Genomic DNA, 27033 nt, shown 5'->3' on the forward strand with positions numbered 1-27033 from the left:
TCCACCTCACTACAAATAACTCAATTTTGTTTCTTTTTATGGCTGAGTAATATTCCATTGTATATATGTGCTACATCTTCTTTATCCATTCATCTGTTGATGGACACTTAGGTTGCTTCCATGCCCTGACTATTGTAAATAGAGCTGCAATGAACATTGTGCTACATGACTCTTTTTGAATTATGGTTTTCTCAGAGTATATGCCCAGTAGTGGTATTGCTGGGTCGCATGGTAGTTCTACTTTTAATTTTTTGAGACACCTCCATAGTGTTCTCCATAGTGCCTGCATCAATTTACATTCCCACCAATAGTGCAAGAGAGTTCCCATTTCGCCACACCCTCTCCAGCATTTATTGTTTGTAGATTTTTGGATGATGGCCATTTTGACCAGTGTGAGGTGATACCCCATTGTAGTTGTGATTTGCATTTCTCTAAAGATTAGTGATGTTCAGCATCCTTTCATGTATTTGTTGCCAATCTGTATATCTTCTTTGGAGAAATTTCTATTTAGGTCTTCTGCCCATTTTTGGATTAGGTAGTTTGTTTGTTTGATATTGAGCTGCATGGAGCTGCTTGTAAATTTTGGAGACTAACCCTTTGTCAGTTGCTTCATTTGCAAATATTTTCTCCCATTCTGAGGGTTGTCTTTTGGTTTTGTTTATGGTGTCCTTTGCTGTGCAAAACGTTTGAAGTTTCATTAGGTCCCATTTGTATATTTTTGTTTATATTTCCATTTCTCTAGGAGGTGGGTCAAAAAGGATCTTTCTGTGATTTATGTGATGGAGTGTTCTGCCTGTGTTTTCCTCTAAGAGTTTGATAGTGTCTGCCCTTACATTTAGGTCTTTAATCCATTTTGAGTTTATTTTTGTGTATTGTATTAGGCAGCGTTCTAATTTCATTCTTTTCCATGTAGATGTCCAGTTTTCCCAGCGCCACTTATTAAGGAGGCTGTCTTTTCTCCATTGTGTATTCTTGCCTCCTTTATCAAAGATAAGGTGACCATATGTGTGTGGGTTTATCGCTGGGCTTTCTATCCTGTTCCATTCATCTATATTTCTGTTTTTGTGCCAATACCATACTGTCTTGATTACTGTAGCTTTGTAGTATAGTCTGAAGTCAGGGAGCATGATTCCTCCGGCTCTGTTTTTCTTTCTTAAGATTGCTTTGGCTATTCGGGGTCTTTTGTGTTTCCATACAAATTGTGAAATTTTTTGTTCTAGTTCTGTGGAAAATGCCAGTGGTAGTTTTATAGGGATTGCATTGAATCTGTAGATTGCTTTGGGTAGTAGAGTCATTTTTCACAATGTTGATTCTTTCAATCCAAGAACATGGTATATCTCTCCATGTATTTGTATCATCTTTAATTTCTTTCATCAGTGTCTTACACTTTTCTGCATACAGGTCTTTTGTCTCCTTAGGTAGGTTTATTCCTAGATATTTTATTCTTTTTGTTGCAATGGTGAATGGGAGTGTTTCCTTAATTTCACTTTCAGATTTTTCATCATTAGTGTATAGGAATGCAAGAGACTTCTGTGCATTAATTTTGTATCCTGCTACTTTACCAAATTCATTGATTAGCTCTAGTAGTTTTCTGGTAGCATCTTTAGGATTCTCTATGTATAGTATCATGTCGTCTGCAAACAGTGACAGCTTTACTTCTTCTTTTCCGATTTGGATTCCTTTTATTTCTTTTTCTTCCCAAATTGCTGTGGCTAAAACGTCCAAAACTATGTTGAATAATAGTGGTGAGAGTGGGCAACCTTGTCTTGTTCCTGATCTTAGTGGAAATGGTGTCAGTTTTTCACCATTGAGGATGATGCTGGCTGTGGGTTTGTCATATATGGTCTTTACTATGTTGAGGTAGGTTCCCTCTATCCCGACTTTCTGCAGGGTTTTTATCATAAATAGGTGTTGAATTTTGTCGAAAGCTTTGTCTGCATCTATTGAGATGATCATATGGTTTTTATCCTTCAATTTGTTAATATGGTGTATCACATTGATTGATTTGCATATATTGAAGAATTCTTTCATTCCTGGGATAAACCGCACTGGATCATGGTGTATGACCCTTTTAATACGCTGTTGGATTCTGTTTGCTAGTATTTTGTTGAGGATTTTTGCATCTATGTTCATCAGTGATATCGGCCTGTAGTTTTCTTTCTTTGTGGCTTCTTGGTCTGGTTTTGGAATCAGGGTGATGGTGGCATCCTAGAATGAGTTTGGGAGAATTCCCCCCTCTGCTATATTTTGGAAGAATTTGATAAGGATAGGTGTTAGCTCTTCTCTAAATGTTTGATAGACTTCACCTGTGAAGCCATCTGGTCCTGGGCTTTTGTTTGTTGGAAGATTTTTAATCACAGTTTCAATTTCAGTGCTTGTGATTGGTCTGTTCATATTTTCTATTTCTTCCTGGTTCAGTCTCAGCAGGTTGTGCATTTCTAAGAATTTGTCCATTTCTTCCAGGTTGTCCATTTTATTGACATATAGTTGCTTGTATTAATCTCTCATGATCCTTTGTATTTCTGCAGTGTCAGTTGTTACTTCTCATTTTTCATTTCTAATTCTATTGATTTGAGTCTTCTCCCTTTTTTTTTTTTTGATGAGCCTGGCTAATGGTTTATCAATTTTGTTTATCTTCTCAAAGAACCAGCTTTTAGTTTTATTGATCTTTGCTATCGTTTCCTTTATTTCTTTTTCATTTATTTCTGATCTGATCTTTATTATTTTTTCCTTCTGCTAACTTTGGGGTTTTTTGTTCTTCTTTCTCTAATTGCTTTAGGTGTACGGTTAGGTTCTTTATTTGAGATGTTTCTTCTTTCTTAAGGTAGGATTGTATTGCTATTAACTTCCCTATTAGAACTGCTTTTGCTCCATCCCATAGGTTTTGGGTCATTGTGTTTTCATTGTCATTGTTTCTAGGTATTTTATGATTTCCTCTTTTATTTTTTCAGTGATCTCTTGGTTATTAAGTAGTGTATTGTTTAGGCTCCATGTGTTTGTATTTTTTACAGATTTTTTCCTGTAATTGATATCTAGTCTCATAGCGTTCTGGTTGGAAAAGATACTTGAAAGGATTTCAGTTTTCTTAAATTTACCAAGGCTTGATTTGTGACCCAAGATATGATATTTCCTGGAGAATGTCCCATGAGCACTTGAGAAGAAAGTGTCTTCTGCTGTTTTTGGTTGGAATGTCCTATAAATATCAATTAAGTCCATCTTTTTAATGTATCATTTAAACTTAGGTTTCCTTGTTTATTTTCATTTTGGATGATCTGTCCATTGGTGAAAGTGGGGTGTTAAAGTCCCCTATGATGACTGTGTTACTGTCAATTTCCCCTTTTATGGCTGTTAGTATTTGCCTTATGTATTGAGGTGCTCCTATGTTGGGTGCATAAATATTTACAATTGTTATATCTTCTTCTTGGATTGATCCCTTGATCATTGTGTAATATCCTTCTGTGCCTCTTGTAATAGTCTTTGTTTTAAAGTCTATTTTGTCTGATATGAGAATTGCTACTCCAGCTTTCTTTTGATTTCCATTTGCATGGAATGTCTTTTTCCATCCCCTCATTTTCAGTCTGTATGTGTCCCTAGGTCTGAAGTGGGTCTCTTGCAGACAGCATATATACGGGTCATGTTTTTGTATCCATTCAGCCAGTCTATGTCTTTTGGTTGGAGCATTTAATCCATTTACATTTGAAGTAATTATCAATATGTATGTTCCTATTACCATTTTCTTAATTGTTTTGGGTTTGTTATTGTAGGTCTTTTCCTTCTCTTGTGTTTCCTTCCTAGACAAGTTCCTTTAGCATTTGTTGTAAAGCTGGTTTGGTGGTGCTGAATTCTCGTAGTGTTTGCTTGTCTGTAAAGCTTTTAATTTCTCCGTCAAATCTGAATGAGATCCTTGCTGGGTTGAGTAATCTTGGTTGTAGGTTTTTCCCCTTCATCACTTTAAATATGTCCTGCCACTTCCTTCTGGCTTGCAGAGTTTCTGCTGACAGATCAGCTGTTAATGTTATGGGGATTCCCTTGTATGTTATTTGTTGTTTTTCCTTTGCTGCTTTTAATATTTTTTCTTTGTATTTAATTTTTGATAGTTTGATTAATATGTGTCTTGGCGTGTTTCTCCTTGTATTTATCCTATGTGGGACTCTCTGTGCTTCCTGGACTTGATTAACTATTTCCTTTCCCATATTAGGGAAGTTTTCAACTATAAGCTCTTCAAATACTTTCTCAGTCCCTTTCTTTTTCTCTTCTTCTTCTGGGACCCCTATAATTCGAATGTTGGTGTGTTTAATGTTGTCCCAGAGGTCTCTGAGACTGTCCTCAATTCTTTTCTTTCTTTTTTCTTTATTCTGCTCTGCAGTAGTTTTTTCCACTATTTTTTCTTCCAGGTCACTTATAAGTTCTTCTGCCTCAGTTATTCTGCTATTGATCCCTTCTAGAGAATTTTTAATTTCATTTATTGTGTTGTTCATCACTGTTTATTTGCTCTTTAGTTCTTCTAGATCCATGTTAAACGTTTCTTGTATTTTCTCCATTCTATTTCCAAGATTTTGGATCATCTTTACTATCATTATTCTGAATTCTTTTTCTGGTAGACTGCCTATTTCCTCTTCATTTGTTAGGTCTGGTGCATTTTTACCTTCCTCCTTCATTTGCTGTGTGTTTCTCTGTCTTCTCATTTGCTTAACTTACTGTGTTTGGGGTCTCCTTTTCACAGGCTGCATGTCCGTAATTCCCATTGTTTTTGGTGTCTGCCCCCAGTGGCTTAGGTTGGTTCAGTGGGTTGTGTAGGCTTCCTGGTGGAGGGGACTAGTGCCTGTGTTCTGGTGGATGAGGCTGGATCTTGTCTTTCTGGTAGGCAGGACCTCGTCTGGTGGTGTGTTTTGGGGTGTCTGTGACCTTATTGTGATTTTAGGCAGCCTCTCTGCTAATGGGTGGGGTTGTGTTCCTGTCTTGCTAGTTGTTTGGCATGGAGTGTCCAGCACTGTAGCTTGCTGGTAGTTGAGTGGAGCTGGGGCTTGGCATTGAGATGGAGATCTCTGCGAGATTTTTGCCATTTGATATTACGTGGACCTGGGAGGTCTCTTGTAGGCCAATGTCCTGTACTTGGCTCTCCCACCTCAGAGGCAGAGTCCTGACGCCAAGAACCTGTCATCCACACGGCTCAGAATAAAAGGGAGAAAAAGAAGAAAGAAAGAAGAAAATAAAATAAATTAAAATAAAGTTATTAAAATAAAAAATAAGTATTAACAAAAATTTTTTTAAGTAATTAAAAAAAAGAAAGATAGAATAGAGCAACCGAACCAGAAAACAAATCCACCAATGATAACAAGCGCTAAAAACTATACTAAAAAAAAAAAAAGAAAGAAAAACAAAAAAACCCGGACAGACAGAACCCTAGGACGAATGGTAAAGGCAAAGCTATACAGACAAAATCACACACAGAAGCATACACATACACACTCACAAAAACAGAAAAAGGGGAAAAAATATATATATATCATTGCTCCCAAAGTCTACCTCCTCAATTTGGGGTGATTCATTGTCTATTCAGGTATTCCACAGATGCAGGGTACATCAAGTTGACTGTGGAGATTTAATCCGCTGCTCCTTAGGCTGCTGGGAGAGATTTCCCTTTCTCTTCTTTGTCCGCACAGCTCCCGGGGTTCAGCTTTGGATTTGGCCCCTCCTCTGTGTGTAGGTCGCCTGAGGGCATCTGTTCTTCGCTCAGACAGGGCGGGGTTAAAGGGGCAGCTGATTCGGGGGCTCTGGCTCACTCAGGCCAGGAGGAGGGAGGGGTACGGAGTGCGGGGTGAGCCTGCAGCGGCAGAGGCCAGCGTGACGTTGCACCAGCGTGAGGCACACCGTGTGTTCTCCTGGGGAAGTTGTCCCTGGATCACGGGACCCTGGCAGTGGCGAGTTGCACAGGCTCCCTGGAGGGGAGGTGTGGATAGTGACCTGTGCTTGCACACAGGCTTCTTGGTGGCTGCAGCAGCTGCCTTAGCATCTCATGCCCATGTCTGGGGTCCATGCTGATAGCCCCGGCTCACACCCATGTCTGGAGCTCCTTTAAGTGGCGCTCTTAATCCCCTCTCCTCACGCACCAGGAAACACAGAGGCAAAAAGAAGTCTCTTGCCTCTTCGGCAGCTCCAGACTTTTTCCTGGACTCCCTCCCGGCTAGCTGTGGTGCACTAGCCCCCTTCAGGCTGTGTTCACGCTGCCAACCCCAGTCCTCTCCCTGGGATCCGACCGAAGCCTGAGCCTAAGCTCCCAGCCCCCACCCGCCCTGGCAGGTGAGCACACAAGCCTCTGGGGCTGGTGAGTGCTGTTCGGCACTGATCCTCTGTGCGGGAATCTCTCTGCTTTGCCCTCCGCACCCCTGTTACTGAGCTCTCCTCTGTTGCTCCAAAGCTTCCCCTCTGCCACCCACAGTCTCCCCCTGTGAAGGGGCTTCCTAGTGTGTGGAAACCTTTCCTCCTTCACAGCTCCCTCCCACTGGTGCAGGTCCCACCCTTATTCTTCTGTCTCTGTTTTTTCTTTTTTCTTTTGCCCTACCCAGGTACGTGGGGAGTTTCTTTCCTTTTGGGAAGTCTGAGGTCTTCTGCCAGCATTCAGTAGGTGTTCTGTAGGAGTTGTTCCACATGTAGATGTATTTCTGATGTATCTGTGGGGAGGAAGGTGATCTCCACGTCTTACTCTTCCGCCATCTTAAAGCTCCTCTGCAATTGACTTTTATATCTTGATGTTATATGAAGACATCTTGAATATTTGTTCCTTTTAATAATTTGTCTATAGATGTAGACAGTCATATCACTTGCAAACAGTGATAATTTTATTTGTTCTTATGCTTTTTTTTTTATCCTCGTTGCTTTAATTTTGCCAGAACCTCAGAATGAAAGAGGACCACCTTTCTGATTCTTCATTTTAAAGAGCACTTCTAATATTTTCCTATTAGGATGGTATATATTGCAGATTTTAAAAATATAGCCTTGGGGCTTCCCTGGTGGCGCAGTGGTTGAGAATCTGCCTGCCAATGCAGGGGACACGGGTTCGATCCCTGGTCTGGGAAGATCCCACATGCCGCGGAGCGACTAGGCCCGTGAGCCACAGTTGCTGAGCCTGCGTGTCTGGAGCCTGTTCTCTGCAACAAGAGAGGCTGCGATAGTGAGAGGCCCGCGCACTGCGATGAAGAGTGGCCCCCACTTGCCGCAACTAGAGAAAGCCCTTGCACAGAAACGAAGACCCAACACAGCCATAAATAAATAAATAAATAAATAAATAAATAAATAAATAAATAAATAAAAATTTAAAAAAATATATATATCCTTTACCAAGTTAAGTTTCCTTCTACTCCCAGTTTGCTAAGTTTTTTTAAAAATTATGAATTAATGGAGTGCTTTTCCTTTCATATTTATAGTATATCTCTTTTAGTGTGTTGATGTGGTAATATTTATGTATTTTCTAATTTTTTTGACCATATTCATTTCTTTAATCTTTAAATTTATTTTCCCTCAATACTGTATTTTTTATACAATTTTAAAGGTTACTTTCATTTACAGTCATTACAAAATGTTGACTCTATTCCCGTGTTGTATAACACATCCTTGAGCCTGTCTTATACCCAATAGCTTGTGCCTCCCACTCCCCCATCCATATATTGCCCCCCTGCCACTGGTAACCACTAGTTTATTCTGTGAGTCTGCATCTTTTTCTGTTATATTCACTATTTTGTTGTATTTTTTAGATTCCACATACAAGTGATATCATACGGTATTTATCTTTCTCTGTCTGACTTATTTCACTTATCATAATGCCCTCCAAGTCCATCCATGTTGCTGCAAATGGCAAAATTTCATTCTTTCTTATGGCTGAGTAGTATTCCATTGTATATATACACCACATCTTCTTTATCCATTCATCTGTTGATGGACACTTAGGTTGCTTCCACGTCTTGACAATTGTAAATAATTCTGCCATGAACATTGGGGTGCATGTATCTTTTTGAATTAGTGTTTTTGTTTTTTTGGTTTTTTGTTTTTTGGATATATATCCAGGACTGGAATTGCTGGGTCATATGGTAGCTCTATTTATAGTGTTTTGAGAAACCTCCATACTGTTTTCCATAGTGGCTGAACCAATTTACCTTCCTACCAACAGTGTACAAGGGTTCCCTTTTCTCCACATCCTCACCAATATTTGTTATTTGTGTTCTCTTGGATGATAGCTGTTCTAAACGAGTGTGAGGTGATATATCATTGTGGTTTTGATTTGCATTTCCTTGATGATTAGTAATGTTGAGCATCTTTTCATATGCCTGTTGGCCATCTGCATTTTTTCTTTGGAAAAATATATTTTCTAATTTTAAAACATCCTTGCATACCTGAGATAAACCCAGCTTGATAATGGTGTATTATCTTTTTTATACACTAAAGGAGTTGAGTTGCTAATGTTTTATTTAGGATTTTTTTGTATTTATATTCATGAGTAAAATGGGCCTTTAATTTCCCTTTCTCATACAGCCCTTAACTGGTTTACATATCAAGATTTTACTGGTTCCATATAAATGAAAAGGCTAATATTCATCTTTTTCTAGTCTCTGAAATAATTTGTAAAAGATTCAGATGATCTGTTCCTTAAAAGTTTGGTGGAACTTGCAATAAATCCATCTTGTCCTGGGGTTTTCTTCCTGTGAATATTTTAAACTACTGCTTCAATTTTTTAAAAGTCTTTGCCTTATGTATAGTTATGTCTTCTTTTATACAGTTACCAACTTATGTCTTCTCTCTCTCTCTCTTTTTCTTTTTTTGATCAGTCTATTGTGAGGTTGGTGTTTTCAAAACTTAATTTTCTTTATCTTTCTCTTTTTAATTGAAGTATAGTTGATTTACAATGTTGTGTTTGTTTCAGGTGTACAGCAAAGTGATTCATATATATATATATATATATATATATATATATATATATATATATATATATATATATATATATATTTGTTTTTCAGATTCTTTCCCATTATAGGTTATTACAAGATATTGAGTAGAGTTCCCTGTGCTATACAGTTGGTCCTTGTTGTTTATTTTATATATATAGTAGAGTGTTTATGTTAATCCCAAACTCCTAATTTATCCCTCCCTCTTTATCTTTGTTTTTTGTTTGTTTGTTTTCTCATTCAAATCCACTCAGACAGCGTTCTCTCCCTCTTACTCTCCCAAAGGAAGAGAAGAAGGATTATCACTGGCTAATGGCAGTTGCAGAAGCAACACCTAGAGCCGGCTTCACGCTCAGGAGAGAATGCTATACCTCTTCCTTGTGGTTTCGGGTGCTCTACACATTCAGAGAAACTTGTCTAGTAACGAAATACACAAATGATTCCAAAAGTATTTTACCTTTGTGTTTTAATTTGCTGATTTCTGCTCAAAGTTTTAGTACTTCAGTATCCCTAAAGTACTTTTAGATTTATTCTGTAATTTTTCTAACTTCTAAATTGGGCACTCCGTTCCTAGTAGATTTGCCTTGTTGGAATTTTAGTTCTCTTAAGTTTATGTCGTGGGGTCTGGGAGGATTCCAGCAGTTTCAGACATGGAAAGGATCAATAGTCAAGACAGGCTCCTTCTGTGGCTGCTATGGGCCCCTCCTATGGAGGACCGGCAGGGGCTCTGTCTGGGGGCAGCTTCTTCTATGGGATTGTTTCAAAATGTGAGTTCAGTATTTCAGTGTGCTTTTGGCTAAATTATTCATGTTTGTTTGTTTTTCTTCTAGTACTATTTGTTAGATCACATAACTGTTAACGTGTGTGGAGCTGCTAGAATTTAGAGAGAATGTAGTCCTTGGGCTTTAGATGAGAATCATACAGAAGTGAAGTGGTGTTACCTAAAGTCACACAACAGTTTAGGAACCACGTGAAAGCCAGGTCATGAGACTGTATAGCCTGTGCTCTTCCTGCTGAGCCAAGCACCCCTCAACACAGAAGAGTGTGCATTTTACAGTGTCAAGGTCACCTGCATGAACTTGTTCAAATATGATCCTCATACAGCCTCTTTTTGTGGTTCCAGAAAATGCATTTGGGGGAAAGTGTGACATGAACAGTAAAACTATGAAACTGGCTTGGCTGGCGAGTGCTTGCTCATGTGTTTTGTTTTGCTCACCATCATTGATCCAATGTTTATTTGTTACCATTGTGTGCCAAGGATTTATCCCGCAGCATTTCAATATGAAATGAAGTCTCACTTTGAACATTTTTCTTTTTACCTTTTGACTTCCGAGAAGGGAGGAAGGGAAACAGTAAAGAGATGAGGGGTTTACTAAGCAAAAAACCATTTATCTTGAACTTTGTGGCTCAGATTCCGTGTTGCTTCTTACAATACAAAAGCTGACAATATTCATGTTTCTGAAGAAACGTAAAATCGGTACTTAGAAATGATGTTTCCTGCATGCTTATTTTAAAGGAAAGAAATAGTGTTTATCTTAATTCTGCTGAAGTCATTTTTGTATCCCTTCTGGGCTTTTAATATTTTTTCAAAGACATGTCCTAGATTATGAATTGGCTCATAGGGGCAGAGGTCTCCCCGAAGCCCCTGGTTGTTAATAGCCTTAAGAGAGGTGTTGCACAAGTTCTAAACATTCTGGGGTTGAAGCCAAGTATTGGGTGCCTGTATTGCTTTTGCAGCTGTAGCTTAAATTAGAAACATTCTTCCTTCTTGACAGAAAGTTTACAGAGATCCAGATATTTTTCACTTTCTTTTTTTAATTGGATTATTATTAACATACAATATTATGTTATTTTCAGGTGTACAACATAGTGATTTGATATTTTTTATACATTATGAAATGATCACCACTGTACCAAAGTTGTTACAATATTATTGACTATATTCCCTATGTGTGTGTACATTACATCCCTGGAAGTTTGTACCTCTTAATCCACTTCACCTGTGTCATCCATTCCCCACCCCCCAGGTCCCCTCTGGCAATAACCAGTTTGCTCTCTGTACCTATGAGTCTGTTTCAATTTTGTTTTGTTTGTTCATTTGTTTTGTTGTTTATATTCCACATATAAGTGAAATCAGACAGTATTTGTTTTTCTCTGTCTTATTCCATCCATAGACGAATGGATAAACAAGATGTATATATACAATGAAATATTACTAAGCCATAAAAAAAATAATGAAATCTTGACATTTGGAACAACATGGATGGACCTTGAGGGTATTGTGCTAAGAGATTCAAATTTTTTAAAAGGCTTTTTATAGCGTATAACTTCTGGGAAAAGTGTATTAGCCTCAGCTTGCTTGAATCAGAATGAATGGAGTACTAAAAATTCTGATTAAAGAGATCTGTACCATTGAGAGTGAGAGTGTTTCTATAATAAGAAGCAATCAATCTGACTGTTGTTATATTAAGCTGAGGTGTGCCATGAATTAAAGTTTTATGTTGTTACTTTATATATGTATCTCCTTCATTCTCCCCTCATGTCTTTGAGTATTTACAATTTTTATTTTAAATATTGAGATATTTAAAAAATTTTAGTATGTAAATCCATAGGCAATCCATCCATGTTTTGATGTGGTAAAATTGAACCAAAGCCTCCCCAGCATCAACTTAGAGATTTATTCCCCCCTCTCTCCATACTAGTCCTTTGTGTGGTTTGGCACACACACAAAACAAGGCACATAAGAACTTCAAGAGCCCCTTCCACTGGGCTTCCACATTGTATAGCCATATAGCACACCAGATTTTGCATTCCATTTAAAGGCTTCAAGAAAATTTTTTTACAAAGTTAGCAGAAGGAAAGAAATCATAAAGATCAGATCAGAAATAAATAAATGAAAAACAAATGAAGGAAATGATAGCAAAGATCAATAAAACTAAAATCTTGTTCTTTGAGAAGATAAACAAAATTGATAAACCATTAGCCAGACTCATCCAGAAAAAAAGGAGAAGACTCAAATCAATAGAATTAGAAATGAAAAAGAAGTAACAACTGAAACTGCATATTACTATATGCCAATAAAATGGACAACCTGGAAAAAATGGACAAGTTCTTAGAAAAACACAACCTTCTGAGACTGAACCAGGAAGAAATAGAAAATATAAACAGACCAATCACAAGCACTGAAATTGAAACTGTGATTAAAAATCTTCGAAAAAACAAAAGCCCAGGACCAGATGGCTTCACAGGTGAAGTCTATCAAACATTTAGAGAAGAGCTAACACCTACCCTTCTAAAACTCTTCCAAAATATAGCAGAGGGAAGAATTCTCCCAAACTCATTCTACGAGGCCACCATCACCCTGATACCAAAACCAGACAAAGATGCCACAAAAAAAGAAAACTACAGGCCAGTATCACTGATGAACATAGATGCAAAAATCCTCAACAAAATACTAGCAAACAGAATCCAACAGCACATTAAAAGATTCATACACAATGATCAAGTGGGATTTATCCCAGGAATGCAAGGATTCTTCACTATACGCAGATAAATCAATGTGATATACCATATTAACAAACTGAAGGAGAAAAACCATATGATCATCTCAGTAGATTCAGAAAAAGATTTTGAAAAAATTCAATGCCCATTTATGATAAAAACCCTCCAGAAAGTAGGCATAGCGGGAACTTACCTCAACATAATAAAGACCATATATGACAAATCCACAGCCAACATCGTTCTCAGTGGTGAGAAACTGAAATCATTCCCATTAAGATCAGGAACAAGACAAGCTTACCCACTCTTACCACTATTACTCAACATAGTTTTGGAAGTTTTAGCCACAGAAATCAGAGAAGAAAAAGAAATAAAAGGAATCCAAATTTCAATAGAAGAAGTAAACCTGTCACTGTTTGCAGATGACATGATACTATACACAGAGAATCCTAAAGATGCTACCAGAAAACTACTAGAGCTAATCAATGAATTTGGTAAAGTAGCAGGATACAAAATTAATGCACAGAAATCTCTTGCATTCCTATACACTAATGATGAAAAATCTGAAAGAGAAATTAAGGAAACACTCCCATTTACTATTGGAACAAAAAGAATAAAATGCCTAGGAATAAACCTAACTAAGGAGTCAAAAGACCTGTATGCAGAAAACTATAAGACACTGATGAAAGAAATTAAAGATGATACAAACAGATGGAGAGATACCATGTTCTTGGATTATCAACATTGTGAAAATGACTCTGTTACCCAAAGCAATCTACAGATTCAATGCAATCCCTATAAAACTACCACTGGCATTTTTCACAGAACTAGAATAAAAAATTTCACAATTTGTATGGAAACACAAAAGACCCTGAATAGCCAAAGCAATCCTGAGAAAGAAAAACGGAGCTGGAGGAATCAGGCTCTTGGACTTCCGACTATACTACAAAGCTACAGTAATCAAGACAGTATAGTACTGGCACAAAAACAGAAATATAGATCAATGGAACAGGATAGAAAGCCCAGAGATAAACCCACACACATATGGTCACCTTATCTTTGATAAAGGAGTCAAGAATATACAATGGAGAAAAGACAGCCTCTTCAATAAGTGGTGCTGGGAAAACTGGACAGCTACATGGAAAAGAATGAAATTAGAACACTCCCTAACACCATACACAAAAATAAACTCAAAATGGATTAAAGACCTAAATGTAAGACCAGACACTATCAAACTCTTAGAGGAAAACATAGGCAGAACATTCCATCACATAAATCACAGAAAGATCCTTTTTGACCCACCTCCTAGAGAAATGGAAATATAAACAAATGGGACCTAATAAAACTTAAAACGTTTTGCACAGCAAAGGAAACCATAAACAAGACGAAAAGGCAACCCTCAGAATGGGAGAACATATTTGCAAATGAAGCAACTGACAAAGGGTTAATCTCCAAAATTTACAAGCAGCTCCATGCAGCTCAATATCAAAAAAACAAACAACCCAATCCAAAAATGGACAGAAGACCTAAATAGAAATTTCTCCAAAGAAAATATACAGATTGGCAACAAACACATGAAAGGATGCTCAACATCACTAATCTTTAGAGAAATGCAAATCAAAACTACAATGAGGTATCACCTCACATTGGTCAAAATGGCCATCATCCAAAAATCTACAAACAATAAATGCTGGAGAGGGTGTGGAGAAAAGGGAACCCTCTTGCACTGTTGGTGAAAATGTAAATTGATACAGGCACTGTGGAGAACAATATGGAGGTGTCTCAAAAAACTAAAAATGGAACTACCATACGACCCAGCAATCCCCCTACTGGGCATATACCCTGAGAAAACCATAATTCAAAAAGAGTCATGTAGCACAATGTTCATTGTAGTTCTATTTACAATAGCCAGGACGTGGAAGCAACCTAAGTGTCCATCGACAGATGAACGGATAAAGAAGATGTGGCACATATATACAATGGAATACTATTCAGCCATAAAAAGAAACAAAATTGAGTTATTTATAGTGAGGTGGATGGACCTAGATACTGTCATACAGAGTGACGTAAGTCAGAAAGAGAAAAACAAATACCGTGTGCTAACACAAATATGTGGAATCTAAAAAAAAAAAAAAAAAAAAAAGGTTCTGAAGAACATAGGGGCAGGACAGGAATAAAGACACAGACGTAGAGAATGGACTTGAGGACATGGGGAGGGGGAAGAGTAAGCTGGGACGAATTGAGAGAGTGGCATGGACATATATACGCTACCAAATGTAAAATAGCTAGTGGGAAGCAGCCACATAGCACAGGGAGATCAGCTCGGTGCTTTGTGACCACCTAGAGGGGTGGGTTAGGGAGGGTAGGAGGGAGACGCAAGAGGGAGGAGATATGGGTATATATGTATATGTATAGCTGATTCACTTTGTTATTAAGCAGAAACTAACACAGTATTTTAAAGCAATTATACTCAAATAAAGTTGTTTAAAAAAAAAACTACATAGGATTTGATAAGTAATTAAATACAGAAAGTATTATTATAAAGAAAAAGAAGATGTGGCACATATATACAATGGAATATTACTCAGCCATAAAAAGAAACGAAATTGAGTTATTTGTTGTGTGGTGGATGGATATAGAGACTGTCATACAGAGTGAAGTAAGTCAGAAAGTTCAAAACAAATGCCGTACACTAACACATATATATGGAATCTAAAAACAAAAAAAAAGGTTCTGAAGAACCTAGAGGCAGGACATGAATAAAGATGCAGACATAGAGAATGGACTTGAGGACACAGGGAGGGGGAAGGGGAAGCTGGGACGAAGTGAGAGAGTGGCATGGACATATATACACTACCAAATATAAAATAGATAGCTAGTGGGAAGCAGCCGCATAGCACAGGGAGATCAGCTCAGTGCGTTTTGACCACCTAGAGCGGTGGCATAGGGAGGGTGGGAGGGAGACGCAAGAGGGAGAGGATATGGGGATGTATGTATATGTATAGTTGATTCACTTTGTTATACAGCAGAAACTAACACACCATTGTATAGCAATTATACTCCAGTAAAGATGTTAAAAAAATTGTTTTACAAAATGCTATCCCAAAGAACTCAACTCTTAATGTACCAGTAGTATTGACCACCTGCATGGGGAAATTTCTGGATGCTGCATACTGTTTGGGACTATTGTGGCCTTACGTAACCCTCACTTTTCTTTCCAGGTTTTAACTTCCATTCAGTACTATTTCTTCCCATCTTTGGCGTTTATCCTATGGAGTAACCTAAAGTCTCTTATCTCTCATAACTCCTAAAGATAACACTCATTTATAAAGTTCATAATATAAACAGAAAAGAAGTGAAGAGCATAAAGCCCTGGTTTGAAAAGCAAAAATAAAAAGGCATGAAAACAAATACCAGTAACCCCTAATACTTAGAAAAAAAGACATAGAACCAAAAAACTTGGAGACACTTTTTGTGTTCATAATGTTGAGTTTGGTATTATGTATAGAATGGATAAACAACAAGGTCCTACTGTATAACATAGGGAAATATATTCAATATCCTGTAATAAACCGTAATGGAAAAGAATATGAAAAAGAATATATATGTATAACTGAATCACTTTGCTATATAGCAGAAATTAACACAACTTTATAAATCAGCTATACTTCAATAAAATAAATTTTAAAAATAATACTGAGTTTGGGATGCAGAGGAACTAAGTTTGAGAGTCCAGATTTTAGAATTGGATAGATGTGGGCTCTAATCTGAACTGTGGCCCATTTTATCCGTGTGACCTTGAATCACATTCCCCTTTATGAATCTGTTTCCTTATCTGCAGAATAGGAACAATAATATGACCTGCTTCTAGGTTTCCTATCGATATCAAACAGGAGAACAAGTATAAAGCTGCTAGCACAGGGCATGGAACATGGTCAAGACTGACCAAATGGTAGACTTTGTTATTATTGTTATACACATTAGTAGAAAATTTGTACACATAGTATGACTTGGTTTTCACTTTGGACAATCCACTTTGGGACCAAAGTTCCTCTAAAATGAAAGGTTGGACTAAAAACAACCTCTTAAAGGCCCCTTCCAGCTTACTGATTTCCTCTGAAATAGGATGGATAAATTGACTGAAAAGCCTGAAAAGTTTAAATCATCTAGGCTTCCTATGAAGGAATAGAACAAGTCCCAAATTCCAGAATGTCAGAGGGACGATGGAGTAGATGAGGAAATGGGGATGGAATTTTCATGGCAAAGGTCCCTTTTCTGAAAGGGTGAAATATTACACAATAGGAGGCTGCCTGACAAAGAATGAGACAGCCATTTGTATCAAATACACGTTTGGGTACGAATTAAGCAAGAAAGAGAAATAGTAGTTTATTAACACGGATCAATTCATTTTTTATTCAATGGATGAATGAGTGAATGAATGAGCCCAACCTGCTTAATTGAAATATTTATTGTCAATATCTTCAATATCCTATTTTATCCCATGAAATGAATAATTCAAGGTGGCTGAAAATGCTTTAGGCCAAACCAGAATTGGAAAACTTTGCTTCATGCAGTTCTAGATTGTTGGAATAAAAATGGTACCAATTGCGTCATTCTGAGGACCAAGACATCGTATGCAATATGGAGGGTCACTACTTTTTTTTTTTTTTTTAATTTTATTTATTATTATTTATTTACTTTTGGCTGTGTTGGGTCTTCGTTTCTGTGCGAGGGCCTTCTCCAGTCGCGGCAAGTGGGGGCCACTCTTCATCGCGGTGCGCGGGCCTCTCACTATCGTGGCCTCTCCTGTTGCAGAGCACAGGCTCCAGACGCGCAGGCTCAGCAATAGAGGGTCACTACTTATTTCTTTATGTCTTCTCCCAAATTTAAGAATAAAGGGAAATATTTACCTTTCTAATCATGTAGGAAAAGGAGAAAAGAGAATTTTGACCACATCTAGAAATACTTCTCAAGTATGAAACACACCTACATGTTCATGATGGAAGAATTACAAATCAGCTCTTAGACTGTGTCCCAACTGTGAACTCTGAATTGTCTTGGCAATGAGTAGACAGAGGGTGACACGAGGCTATAGGAAAATTGATTAGTAGGAACACATAATATTGGTGGAACTAGAATGCATCTGGCTGCTTCCATTGACAATCTAAAATCTCATGTTTCTACAGGGTCTGGGGACCAGGAGAAGCTTTTGTGATTCTGTAAATGTTGACGGTTCATTTTTCTCCAAGGCACTTCACAGAGCCGAAGGTCAGGGAACCTCAGAAATTCCTTGTCTTCTGTTGCACCCAATTTACTATATAATTTTGTGTGCTCATATGTGTTTGAGTCTTGATTTCCAAATAATATCCACAATAATTTTAGATGTTTATATTTTTGCCTTTTCAGATTTCAAGTTGGTGATTTTTCAGGTTATAATATGAAAATGCTGCTCACTTTGCTCCTTATGATAATTTGTTCCCACGTTTCTGTCAACCAACATTCTGGTAAGGAAAAAAATGAAAAGAATTCTTTTCCTTAATTTTCATTATGGAAAATAATATATGGGTTTGACTTGCTTAAAAGTTAAGAGTTTTGTTTTGCTTTGTTTTGATTTTGATGATGGTAAGGGTGGGAGTGGCAGCTCAATTTCTTTTGATGTCACCCTGTGTTCCTTTGAAGATCATTTGTTTCTGGATCTTATTCCTTGTTCACAATAGGAAGATATGAGAGCTATTTTCTTGTCCTCAGTTTCAACTCCTTCTAGGTCTTCTGGGAGGTTGCATGAAAATTCTCTTTTAACATTAGGTTCAGGCCTGGAAAATTTGAAATGTCTCTTTCTAATTCGTTTGTGGCGAAACATTTGTCTTGGTTAAGCATCCAGATTTTGCTCCAATTTAAACTGAGTGTCTGATTATTGTAAAGAAAGTGCTTTTACCCTGAAGAGAGAGCCTCAGAGCCATCCACTGTCAGCAATCTATGTCCAGTGGACTTGAAGTCAAAACACTGGCCAAGCCTTCACAGCCTCTACCACCTCCTAAATAATCAGTTCTTATATTGGTCGCTTCATGTCCAGGGCCACCTAGATTGACTTTTACAGTTTTCTCAAGGACTCTGACCTTGGAAGCAAGTTTTCTGGAGAGACAGATTAGACTTTGCCCTGCAAACATCTTCCTTTGATGTCTCACTAGGCCTGTTATTAAGCTTTCTAAAGAAAGGCAATGCTTTTTCCCCAGTTGTTCTGTGGTTCAGATATAGTGATGGGCCTGGTTAGAATCTAAATATGCCTCCTGTGCCAGTGGCTACATTTCTTTTCTCCATACAAAATGTGGGGATTTGTCCATGAATAGAAAGGTCACTTTTGGTCACAAGTCAAGCCATCCTAGGCAGTACTCACCTGACAGTCCTCAGAGGGGTTACAGCCTTCTCTTGGAGGAAGATGTTGATCCCCCCTCAATTAGTTTTTCCCCTGAGATGCTGCTGGCTATATGATCATCGAAGCAATCTCAAACTGGTTGAAATCAGGTTGTTTAGAAGAAAAGAAAGAATGATTTTGTCCACTATGCCTCGATCAGACTGCTCTAAAGAGAATGAAGTAACATGCTGGGGTGCCAAAGCTGATTTCCTCGCAGTTGTAGACAGGAAAAGATCGAAGTTCTTTTAATTTGATTAGAATTTATCTTGTGACTATTTCAGATAATCAGAAACTCAGAGTGAGGAGAGACCTTAGATGTTTTCTAGTTGAATCTACTCATTTTAAATATGAGGAAACTGAGGCCCAAGTATACTGAATGGCTTGACAGAGCTGGAAGAATTAGCTGATAACAAAGTCAGGACTCACATTGCTTGTTCAATTACACTGTATTTTCTTAAACATACACCATCCAGACACACACAAATATTTCCCTCCCTTCCCTGGACTAGAAATGGATCTTACAGAACAGTGGTAAGAGCTCTGAATTCAAACCAGCAGACAGACCATGAGTGAATGATATTTTGTGCTTGAACCAAATAACTCTCTATCACATAAAAATATAATTTTACATACCTAGCATTGAATCTGGCATCGAATGAAGCCTTAAAAGCTCAGCAAAGTATTGTATTCCTCTATAAAAATTATATTCTTAATAGAAATTAAAAGTTTCATCCTATTCCTAGCTTAAGGTAGGAATGTTAATGTTAATGTTTCTATCACATTTTACATTTGTGAGAATAAATTTACCAATTATAATGCCCACTCATCAAAAAATATTGTAAATAACTTTAAGATAGATTAATGCAATCTCATATTTATGATTTTTAGGATTTTTTTTAAACTTCACCAATTTGACACTTTGAATACAAAACTAATATGTTTATAAGTTAATCAGATCACTTGTTGTGTTGCTTAAGTGGAAATCACAATGAAAGGCTATTTTTTAGATTTCTCCATTCACACAAATTTGATTAGATTCTCAATGAAAATGTTTATCCTGTTGATATAAATTGAGGTCAAATTCTGAAAGAAAAAAAAAGACACGGGGACATTATCCGCTAAACATATAAAAACCCATGATTTTTTACTTCTTTATATTTACCTATTTCTACTTAATTCCTTACAAAAGTGATGCTTAATTTCATGATCAGTTCAAACGAGAGGGTGTATAAAGAATCAGCCCAAGAAACAATATTTTTCTTGAGAGAATGTGTATTATTTTCAGTGCATTGGAAAGATATTACAAATACAAGCAAAAGAGGGAAGTAATGTTTTTCCCATATGGTTGGCATTAAACTTGGTAGTAAATTTTTGAAGTTTGCTTTGTTTGTGTTTGTCTATGGGTTTGTAGGCCCTGAGTATGCCGATGTGGTGTTTCTGGTGGACAGCTCTGACCACGTGGGAATTAAATCCTTCCCGTTTGTAAAGACGTTCATCAACAAAGTGATTACCAGCCTCCCCATAGAGGCCCACAAGTACCATGTGGGCCTGGCCCAGTACAGCGACGGGCTCCACGGAGAATTCCAGCTCAGCACCTTCAAGAGCAGAGGCCCCATGTTGAACCACCTCAAGAAGAACTTCATGTTCCTGGGTGGCTCCCTGCGGATTGGGAATGCTCTCCGGGAGGTGCACACGACCTACTTCTCAAACGGGAGGGACAGGAGACAGTTTCCCCCGATCCTGGTGGTCCTGGCTTCGGCCGAGTCCGAGGATGCCGTGGAAGAGGCCTCCGAGGTGCTGCGTAACAAAGGGGTGAGGATCATCTCTGTGGGGATGCAGGGGGCATCCGAGGAGACCCTGAAGGCCATGGCCACAGGCCAGTTCCACTACAGCCTCCGGACGGTCCGAGACCTCAGCACGTTCTCCCAAAACATGACGCAGATTCTCAAGGATGCGGCTCAGTACAAGGAAGGAGCAGTCAATGACATTCTTGTGGAAGGTGGGTTCAGGGTGCCTGTGTAGGCATGATGATAAAATGCTTTTGGAAGATCAACAAGAAGAGAGGATGGAGACTCTATGAACATCCCCTTCCCCAAAAGCTGGGCTGCATTTTCAGATGTTAAATTCTGCATGTGGAATGATTGTGGCCTTTTTAAATCCAGTGAACTTGGTGAGCCTTGGTTTTCCATGTTTCACTTATTGCTCATCATTCACAGGCTGCCTCCACCCTGCTACCCAGCTGCCTGAGCTTTCTTCCTGGGCTTCAGTTGCTATGTAGTTTTATTCCTGGTTCATTTAAAAGGTCGATTTGCTCCTAAAGAAATCCTTGGCTCCAGAAGCCATATAATGTCATCAAAGGATGTTAGAGCTCGAAACAACTTCAGGAAGTCCAAAACCTCTGTTCTGCAGAGAGGAACTTGCGGGCACTCTTAGAGGTGATGTGACCTGGCCCTGGACGAGGCTGCAGTCTGGAGTCAGAGCCACGCCTGTGTGGTTTCAGTCCTGCTCTGCCCCTTCCTGCAGCTGTGTTCTAAATTAGCTTCCCTGTGTTCTGCTCCAACTCCAACCTGCTGTCCTGGTCTGTCCCCTTGTACTCTCCTATTAGCAAGAAGGGCCAAGAGTTTATGAACATCATTCAAGAGAGGGGCAGGAGAGAGCCAGTAAAAAACAATTTGCTCAAAGTGTACAAGTCCAAACAAGTGATGTAAGAAACTCACATTATGTCTGGTTAAGTCAGTTTGAGTGAGATGACATATATAACTGTCTATTGATACTGGAGAACGCTGCTTTTCCTGTAGCAATCTATGAAAATATGGGAATCCTATTAATAGCATCTTTCCCAAATAAAATATTGGAATGTCAATTGCTATTCCATTACCATCCTTTAAGAATGTTTGGACTATAACTACTGATTTTATTAGTGATTTTAATACAATAGCAGTAGCTTCTGTTCACTGAGTGACTTTTATGTGCCAGGCCCCATGCTAAACACATGATCTCATTTAATCCCCATAACAACTCTATGAGATCAATATTATGGTTACCTATATTTTACAGGTATGGAAATTGGAGCTGGAAGATTAGCTAAGCTACCACCTTTGAACCCAGGAGCCTCTGATCTCAGCTTCATAATCATTTTGTACACCTTCTTCCATCTTTAAGGGCATAACTAAGTTTAAGGGCATAACTAAGTTCTGGTTGAGTTCTATGTGTATTTTAATGCTGAGCAGAGATGCTGAATTGAAACTCTGCCTGTTCATTCCTTGCCCACAGTTTGCCAAGGCCCTTCTGTGGCAGATGTTGTGTTCCTGTTGGATATGTCCGTCAACGGCAGCTGGGAGGACTTTGACTATCTTAAAGAATTCCTGGAAGGAAGTGTATCTGCTCTGGACATCAAGGAAAACTGCATGAGGGTTGGCCTTGTGGCCTATAGCAATGAGACGAAGGTGATTCACGCACTGAGCAGTGGCATAAACAAGTCAGAGGTTCTCCAGGATATACAGAGCCTCTCTCCCCAGGCCGGGAAGGCCTACACTGGAGCTGCCTTGAGAAAGATCAGGAAGGAGGTCTTCAGCGTGCAGCACGGCAGTCGGAAGAATCAGGGGGTACCACAGATAGCTGTGCTGGTGACCCACAGCCCGTCTGAGGACAACGTGACCAAGGCTGCTGTGAACCTCCGGCGCCAGGGGGTGACCATCTTCACCATGGGCATAGAGGGGGCCAGCGACACCCAGCTGGAGAAGATCGCATCTCACCCTGCCGAGCAGTACGTCTCCAAACTGAAAACCTTCTCCGACCTGGCTGCCCACAACCAGACGTTTCTAAAGAAATTGCGGAACCATATCACACACACAGTCTCTGTCATTTCCGAAAGGACTGAAACCCTCAAATCTGGTAAAGCCTTTTGCTGAGAGAAGGATTATTCCCATTGTTTCGCTTTTTTCTTGTCTTGCAAGTGTTCTGTCTACAAAAGGGCTTGGCAGGCATGATGTAGGGAGGGAGAGTGAGTTCCTGACTTTTTAATTTAACTTGATAATAGGAAATGTAAATTGGAGGAGAATAAAAGCTATTGAGGTGTTGGAATGGGAAGAAGGGATTTCTTTTTTTATTTGCTCTTTTGCACAGCTTTACTTGGATTCTTTGTTACTTCTCAACACTCCAGAATACCTTCCTTTGTTATTTCCCCCTCTGCACTTTTTCCTTTTTCACCTTTGCCTCTCATGTTTCCTTGCTCTTTCCTTTCTTTTTTTTTTTTTTTGTGTGTGTGTGTGTACTTTTCTCTCCCTCCTCTTCTTCCCTCAGCTTCAAATTCCAATCTAGCGAATAAACAGGAAGCATGATTTGGATTGAGGACAGAGTAATGAATTTATTGGGAGGTGCTATTCTAGTATCAGTGAGTTTAGAGAGAGACAGAGAGCAATGTATTTCATATATTTCATACATACACATGTATTTTTCATAAATTATGTGTGTGCATGCAATACGTATATATATCTGCATCCTTCAACAAATATTTAGAGCATGTCGACTACAGAAGTGTCACTGCCTGACATAAATAAGGCCACTGACAATACCCCTGGTTGTGTTAACTGACCAGGAGTGGATGAAGAGTAAACACTTTGTTCAAGATTTCAAGAAAGACAGCGCTTTGTCCACCATGTCCAGTTAAATGCTACCTTCTCTAGCTCGCAAATCACCACTTAACATTTTGCTAAGCAGTTACTCCCTGCTAAGAGAAGTGACTTGTAAAAAACATCTTCATGTTTTCTTTCTGATCTTTTACTACATCCAGATTGACTCTGATTCCTGATGTAAATCATCTCAAACTGTCACAGACAATTCATTTGGGTCTTTAACACGGAGAAACTGTTTCCCATTTTTCTGTCTGACAAGGCTGGTGTTTGCCCTTCCTCCCACCTGCCCCTGTGTCTCTGTCCCACTTGCCCCAATGCCACACTCAGTTTTTGTGTTGCATTTTAGGTTGTGTGGACACTGAGGAAGCAGACATCTATCTGCTCATCGATGGCTCTGGGAACACCCAGGCCACGGACTTCCAGGAAATGAAGACCTTCCTTTCAGAGGTTGTAGGGATGTTCAACATCGCTCCCCAGAAGGTGCGAGTTGGGGCTGTCCAGTATGCTGACCGCTGGGACTTGGAATTTGAGATCAATAAATACACCAACAAGCATGATGTGGGAAACGCCATCAAGAACATCAGGCAGCTGGGCGGGAACACAAACACAGGCGCAGCCTTGAACTTCACCCTGGGGCTGCTGCAGAAAGCAAAGAGGCAGCGGGAAAACAGAGTGCCATGCCACCTTGTTGTCCTGACCAACGGCGTGTCCCAGGACAGCATCTTGGGGCCCGCAAACAGACTGAGAGAGGAGCTCATCCATGTCTATGCCATCGGGGTCAAGGAGGCCAACAAGACACAGCTGCGAGAAATCGCAGGCGAGGAGAAGAGGGTGTACTATGTGCATGACTTTGATGCCTTGAAAGACATAAGAAACCAGGTTGTTCAAGAAATCTGTGCCGAAGAAGGTAGGACTCCTTGCCTTTGGACTTCAGCTCCCAAATTGCTTTCCTGCAGTATTTTTTTTTTTAATTGAAATATAGTTGATTTACAATGCTGTGTAACTTCTGCTGTACAGTTATATGTATATACACATTCTTTTTCATATTCTTTTCCATTATGGTTTACCACAGGATATTGAATATAGTTTCCTGTGCTGTACAGTAGGACCTTTTTGTTTATCCATCCTATACGTAACAATTTGCATCTGTTTCCTGCAGTGTTTGATGCTGCAGGTGTGCAGAAACAGCATAAATGACCAAGCTGAGATTCATTGACTCGTGGAGCTGTTTATTATCCAGAACAAAATGAAGGGCCCGTTATAGTGTTGCTCTAATTATTATTATCTGAAGCATAAAAAGAATATTTCAGATTTATTTAAGTTGCTTTTTAATAAAATTTGTATGAAATCTTCTAGAGCTAGGTAAGTAATTTTCAACTAGGGGTGATTTTTCCCCCTCAGGGGATGGTTGGCAATGTCTAGAGACAATTTTGGTGGTGATAACTAGGGGGTGCTAATTAATTAGCTTCTAATAAGTATTAATTAGCTTCTCCCCACAAATCCCTGTGAGGATAGATCTATGATTAGACACTGCCTGTGTAATATGATCGAATGATTTCTGATTTTAAGGAGTACTACAGGTTTATTTAAACTGCGTTTTGATAAAACGTGTATGAAATCTTCTAGAGTTAGATCAGTAGTTTTCAACCAGGGGTGATTTTGCCCCCTTAGGGAATAGTTGGCAATGTCTAGAGACATTTTTGGTGGTCATAACTGGGGCAGCACTACTGGCATCTAACAGGTAGAGGGCAGGGATACTGCTAAACATCCTACAGTATCCTACAGTGCATGGATTGCCCTCCACAATACAAATTTTCCAGCCTACAATGTCAGTAGTGCTGAGGTTGAGAAACCCTGAGTTACATATTAAAGCAAATTACTAAATAACAAAGAGAATAGGCTCCCTCTCATTGCCTTCAATGCATTATTTACCTGATAACAGCCCTTACTAAGTACATGCTTAACTTACATATAGAATTATTTGTGTTTTGGGTTTTCCTGTTCACTCTTAATGTTTTTACACGAAGCCAACTTGAATAACCCATCTCCTTTCTCTTGTGTAGCCTGCAAAGAGATGAAGGCCGACATCATGTTTCTGGTGGACAGTTCTGGCAGTATAGGACTTGAAAACTTCATCAAAATGAAAACATTTATGAAAAACCTGGTGAGCAAATCTCAGATTGGGGCAGATAGGGTGCAAATCGGTGTAGTCCAGTTCAGTGACATCAATAAGGAGGAGTTTCAGCTCAACAGATATATGTCCCAGGGGGAAATTTCAGATGCAATAGACCGAATGGCTCACATTGGAGAAACTACCTTGACCGGTAGCGCCCTGACCTTCGTGTCTCAGTACTTCAGCCCTGCCAAGGGGGCCCGGCCCAACGTCAGGAAGTTCCTCATCCTCATCACGGACGGTGAGGCTCAGGACATAGTCAAGGACCCAGCAGTGGCACTTCGGCAAGAAGGCGTAATTATCTACTCCGTGGGGGTGTTTGGCTCCAATGTCACCCAGCTTGAGGAGATCAGTGGGAGGCCAGAGATGGTTTTTTATGTTAAGAATTTTGACATTCTGCAGCACATTGAAGACGACCTTGTTTTTGGAATATGCAGCCCCCGTGAAGGTAGGCGTGGGCATGTTCACTATAGGGGGATTATCCAAATGCCACACATACATGTTAGTCGTTGTTTCTTGAACTAAGCAGACTACTATTTGAACATTGTATCCTAGTGGCTTTTGACCTGCTTATAGAAAGGAAAGTTTCCTCAACAGAACTGTTAAATTAAACCGTAAGGAACAATTCTGATCCACCTAGATTCTTTCCCTTTTGTAGACAAAGCACTAGGGTGATGAATCCTCCATTTAAGGAAAATAGTATCATACTGGATTTTAGGTCTGGTTCCCTAGAAGCAGAAGCTGAGTCAGGGGTTCTTGTGGAAGCGATTTATTTATTTATTTATCTATTGCTTTTCCTTTTTAAAAAATTTTATTGAAGTATAGTTGATTTACAATGTCGTGTTAGTTTCAGGTGTACAGCAAAGTGATTCAGTTATACATACATACATATATATGTTCTTTTTCAGTTTATTTTCCCATATAGGTTATTATAAAATATTGAGTATAGTTCCCTGTGCTATACCGTAGGTCCTTGTTGGTTATCTATTTTATATATAGTAGTGCGTATATTTAATCCCAACCTCTTAATTTATCCCTTCCCCCCCCCCCCCATCTTTGGTGACCATAAGTTTGTTTTCTGTCTCTGAGTTTGTTTTGTAAATAAGTTCATTTGTATCTTTTTCTTTTTAAATTCCACGTATAAGTGATATCATATTATATTTGTCTTTCTCTGTCTGGCTTACTTCACTTAGTATGATAATCTCTAGGTCCATCCATGTTGCTGCAAATGGTATTATTTCATTCTTTTTATGGCTGAGTAATATTCCATTATATATATGGACATTTAGGTTGTTCCTTGCCTCAACTATTGTAAACAGTGCTGCTATGAACATTGGGGTGCATGTATCTTTTCGAATTATGGTTACCTCTGGATTTATG

At 38.9% G+C, this 27033-nt stretch overlaps 1 protein-coding gene and 1 non-coding gene across 2 annotated transcripts in view; one reads left to right on the forward strand and one right to left on the reverse strand.

Moving 5' to 3' along the window:
- Positions 1-9181: 9181 nt before the first annotated feature.
- LOC137766856 (small nucleolar RNA U3) lies at positions 9182-9395 on the reverse strand. The gene has a single exon (XR_011074390.1). It is a non-coding gene; the product is annotated as a small nucleolar RNA U3 (small nucleolar RNA).
- An 8465-nt stretch (positions 9396-17860) lies between these two features.
- COL6A6 (collagen type VI alpha 6 chain) overlaps positions 17861-27033 on the forward strand; it is a 115071-nt gene continuing 105898 nt past the window's right edge. The window contains exons 1-5 of the mRNA XM_068545896.1: positions 17861-17938; positions 20258-20845; positions 22120-22740; positions 23827-24387; positions 25544-26101. Coding sequence (XP_068401997.1) covers positions 17872-17938; positions 20258-20845; positions 22120-22740; positions 23827-24387; positions 25544-26101 — 2395 coding nt within the window. The 5' untranslated portion in view covers positions 17861-17871. The remainder of the gene's footprint in view (positions 17939-20257; positions 20846-22119; positions 22741-23826; positions 24388-25543; positions 26102-27033) is intronic.

Source organism: Eschrichtius robustus, chromosome 6 (assembly GCF_028021215.1).
Source record: "Eschrichtius robustus isolate mEscRob2 chromosome 6, mEscRob2.pri, whole genome shotgun sequence".
NCBI lineage: Eukaryota > Metazoa > Chordata > Mammalia > Artiodactyla > Eschrichtiidae > Eschrichtius > Eschrichtius robustus.